The 3887-nt window shown below is 39.4% G+C and overlaps 1 protein-coding gene and 1 pseudogene across 1 annotated transcript; both read right to left on the bottom strand.

Annotated features, from left to right (window-relative positions):
- Positions 1-478: 478 nt before the first annotated feature.
- LOC113758014 (uncharacterized mitochondrial protein AtMg00310-like) lies at positions 479-938 on the bottom strand. The gene is made up of 2 exons (XM_027301045.1): positions 723-938; positions 479-601 (listed from the first exon to the last, which is right to left on the bottom strand). Exons 1-2 carry the CDS (start codon positions 936-938, stop codon positions 479-481), a joined length of 339 nt encoding a protein of 112 aa, XP_027156846.1.
- Positions 939-1690: 752 nt separating this feature from the next.
- On the bottom strand, positions 1691-3153 carry LOC113758013 (annotated as a pseudogene).
- Positions 3154-3887: the final 734 nt, after the last annotated feature.

Genomic DNA, 3887 nt, shown 5'->3' with positions numbered 1-3887 from the left:
CAGTATGCACGTGACAATGACTGTTCCTGGATGGACTAATGATAGTGACCGGAAAAATTGATAAGTTTTTTATCAGCCATTGGCACAATCATCCGATATTTTCAATGTCCGCCAGGCCCGGCAATCAGAATCTCTTGTCCGGGTCTCTTGCGAGAGTCAATTAATACTGCTGATATCTTACTGACAAGCAAAGGATATACTTAAAACCATTGTCAGATTTTGGAGAGAACTTGAAGCTAGTATCAGCCATTAGCTAGCCATGTTGATTCTAATCAAGCTTATACTGCTTGTGGTTTCCACTCTATCTGGCTTTGGATCTTCCCAGGACCTTAGTATCACCTACAACGGATTCCGGTCGTCAAACTTGAGCCTGGATGGCATAGCTGAAATCACACCAAATGGCCTCTTGAAGCTAACCAATGCCACCAGGCAAGAGAAAGGTCATGCCTTCTTTCCTAATCCTGTCAGCTTCAAGAATTCACCTAATGCTTCTGCTTTCTCCTTTTCCACCACCTTTGTCGTCCCATACCATTGTGCTCCTCCCATTTCCTATCTTCCTCCTTATACCTTCCTCCACCTCCTCTCTTGCTCCCATAATACTCTGCCAGATCCAGGAGGCTGTTTTAGGTACTTTGCTTCTGAGTAGTGACTCGTTGGGGTAATACTTAGCTTTGAGAACCTTACTCACTAAAAGAGAAAGAATTGGTTAAGAGTCTCCACACCTGTTTCCCCAGCAATGCTCTGTTAAATCTCAGCAGGTCTTTGAAACCCAACCCTCCATTCTCCTTTTCTTGAGCCAACTTCTTCCAGGAACACCAATGCAGTTTGCTTTTTCCATCTTTCTCACCCCACCAGAATCTAGCCATCCTGGAACTAATGTATTTACACAGCTTAGATGACAATTTAAAACATGACATAGCATAGGTGGTCATCGCCATAGTCACTGCCTTAAGTAGCACCTCCTTCCCAGCAGCACTCAAAAATTTGTTTTTCTAGGAGTTTATTCTTTTCTGGCAATTATCCTTCACAAAACCAAACACCTGTTCCTTAGTTCTGGTGACCACCATTGGTAGACCCAGGTACTTCCCTTGACTGACTTTTTGTATTTTCCCCAGCTCCTTACATATATCATCTTGCTTAACACTGGACATATTTTTGCTAAAAAATACAGATGACTTCTCCAAAATGATAATTTGACCTGAGCCTTCCTCGTATCTCTTCAGCAAGTACATTAGCTCCTTAGCCTGACTGGGCTCAGCTTTACAAAATATTAGAGAATCATCAGCAAAAAATAAATGAGAGATTGATGGTCCTCTTCTGCTGATCGTCATTCCAGTGATTTTCTTGCCATCTTCTGCTCTCTTAAGTAGATTTGACAGCCCTGCAGAGCACAAAAGGAATAGATAAGGTGACAAAAGAACATACATACAAACAATATGCATACAAAAGAACATCAATGGCGGCACATTATCAGAAACTAGTGATATATCTATATGTATTTTTTTTTAAACCTGTAACTGTAGGGTTCTAGATAGCAGTGCAATCACCGCGCCAACACAAATATTTAATGTCCAAAACTGTAACTAAACAAGACAAATAAAACATTAAACCCAACTCAAAAATTGCAACATCTTAATACTAGTTTTGCAAGTAAAATGTTACCCTCCCAAAGACGCTAATAGTAAAAAAATTAGGCAGTAGTGGCCGCCTGGGCAGCAATCCTTTTCCTTTGTTCCTCTATAACTGACAACTTGATACCTTTGTCCTTTGGGGGAGACACCTAGGGCTTTGCACCTTTTCCAATGTTGTGTCTTCTAACTTTTGTCAGATACAAGTTTGGCTGAACTTTTGCCTCTGAGTCTCTAACAATTCAGAAACAACTTCATATTTTTTATTTAATATACTTTTCTGATTGAAATCACAGAATATGATCGGAAACAGATAGAATCTGAATCTTGGCATTGTTACTTTACATAAAGATGATATCTTATCCACTATAACATTGCCATGTTTTCTTTGATGAGAAGTGGTGCCTTTTGATGATTTCCTTTGCCTTGGCAAAAACTGACTGCAGAACTTCCCTTGTCAAGAAGTTGAAAGACATAACAAACCTGAAGTTGAACTGAAGTATGTTGCTCTTTACTGTTGTCACATTAGTTAGTTTCAATCGCTATGCTTATTAGATTCATGAGATTTGTATAACTTTACATTTTTTAATTTATTTTCAGGACTAGCCCAGAACTTCTGCTTAATTCTGTAAGGACTGTTTCACACACATCTTTCTTAATATTTTTTGTCTCCTTGTTAGTGGTTTTAGTGATTTTTGATGTCTAGCGGTGTCTAAAGTGCTGTGTGTGGACTCATGCTCTCCCCCTCCCCTTCCCTTTCAAAACGCTGAGTTGGAAATTTGTCCAAATGTAGCAGCATTTATGTTCATATGAGATCTGTTGCTGTGATGCCTGTACATGTTGAGGCATCTGATGGAACTTTTTGGGTCACTTTCTAATGAAAGTAATGGGACAGCAACTACCTCAAGTAGTTTAATTGTCAAAAGTGACTAAACTTCAATATCAGAAATGTTCTTGTTATCCCTCCATAATAGAGTGGCTAAGGACCTATGGAGTCTGCAATTCCTTGTTCTCATGCTGCAAACTCGTGACCTGTGGCATCTTGGACATGGATGGTCTCAAAGCTTCCCTTATGTTTCTCTCTATTCTTGATTACTCCAACCCAACCTCTGTTCCTTCCCCCAGTCACCATGACAACATTCCCAACATCAAACTTGATGAATTCAGTAATCAAAAAAGTCTCCAGGTCAAGTTTGATGGTGTCATTGGCCTTGATGAGTGGGTCTGGGTAACGAATGGTATGACCATCATAGGTATTCAGGTATGGCTTGCCCTTCTGTCCAAACTGTACTGATCGAACCTTACACAGCTTAAACTTTGCCTCCTCATCCCTGAAACTTCTGGTTTGATTAGCTGGCCCTGGCTATGTTGTTAACTAAGCTGATATGGTGATCATTGTCTGTGTGGCCCGGGATACAGTAGTGCTTGCCAAGAAAATCTCACAAGACTCCAGAATTAATTCCTATCTGCCTTACATTGTGTTTTGCATTGCACACAGCCTCCTCACATGCTTACATTGTGACATGTTTGAATTTAGTAATAGCTGTGTTGTATTTTGTTTAATTTTTATTATTGTTGTATGGGAAGATTAATTTCCTATATTTATTATATGTGTTGTTGTAATATCATGGTTGCATATTTTTTTGTGTTAGGATCAACGGTGCTTTTGAAAAAACATGGATAGGAGTTGGATGACAATTAAAGATTACTTGCATCCTAGATATTTGGCAGGAGTGAAAGAATTCGTTCAGTTCGCTTATTTAGGCAAGGATCCCACATATAAGCTCCCTTGTCCATGTAAAGGGTGCAACAACTTTGAGGATCAAACTATGGAGGTCATGAAAAGTCATTTGTGTGGGGGAATTGTTGAGAGCTATACTAGGTGGGTATATCATGGTGAAAGGTTTGAGGATTCTGATGAGGATGAAGATGATAACATAGTTTTAGATGAAGAAAACAGTGAGTCAGATGATATTCAAGAAATGTTAAATGACGTTGGTACTGCAAACTTTGGCGAGAATTGGAGAAATTCGGGGGAACATAATAGGGATATACCAAATAAGCAAGAGGGGGAAGCAAGTAAGTTTCTTAGATTATTATCTGAAGCTGAAAAAAGTCTCTACCCGGGTTGTGATAAGTACTCAAAACTTTCCTTTGTTGTCCATATCCTTCATTTGAAAACTATGAATCGGTGGACTTGCAAATCCATCGATATGCTGCTGAAATTCCTCATTCAAGTCTTCCCCATGGCATCAATTC

This window comes from Coffea eugenioides, unplaced genomic scaffold, assembly GCF_003713205.1.
Source record: "Coffea eugenioides isolate CCC68of unplaced genomic scaffold, Ceug_1.0 ScVebR1_3498;HRSCAF=4720, whole genome shotgun sequence".
NCBI classification, from domain to species: domain Eukaryota; kingdom Viridiplantae; phylum Streptophyta; class Magnoliopsida; order Gentianales; family Rubiaceae; genus Coffea; species Coffea eugenioides.
This window is presented reverse-complemented; position numbering and strand designations above follow the sequence as displayed.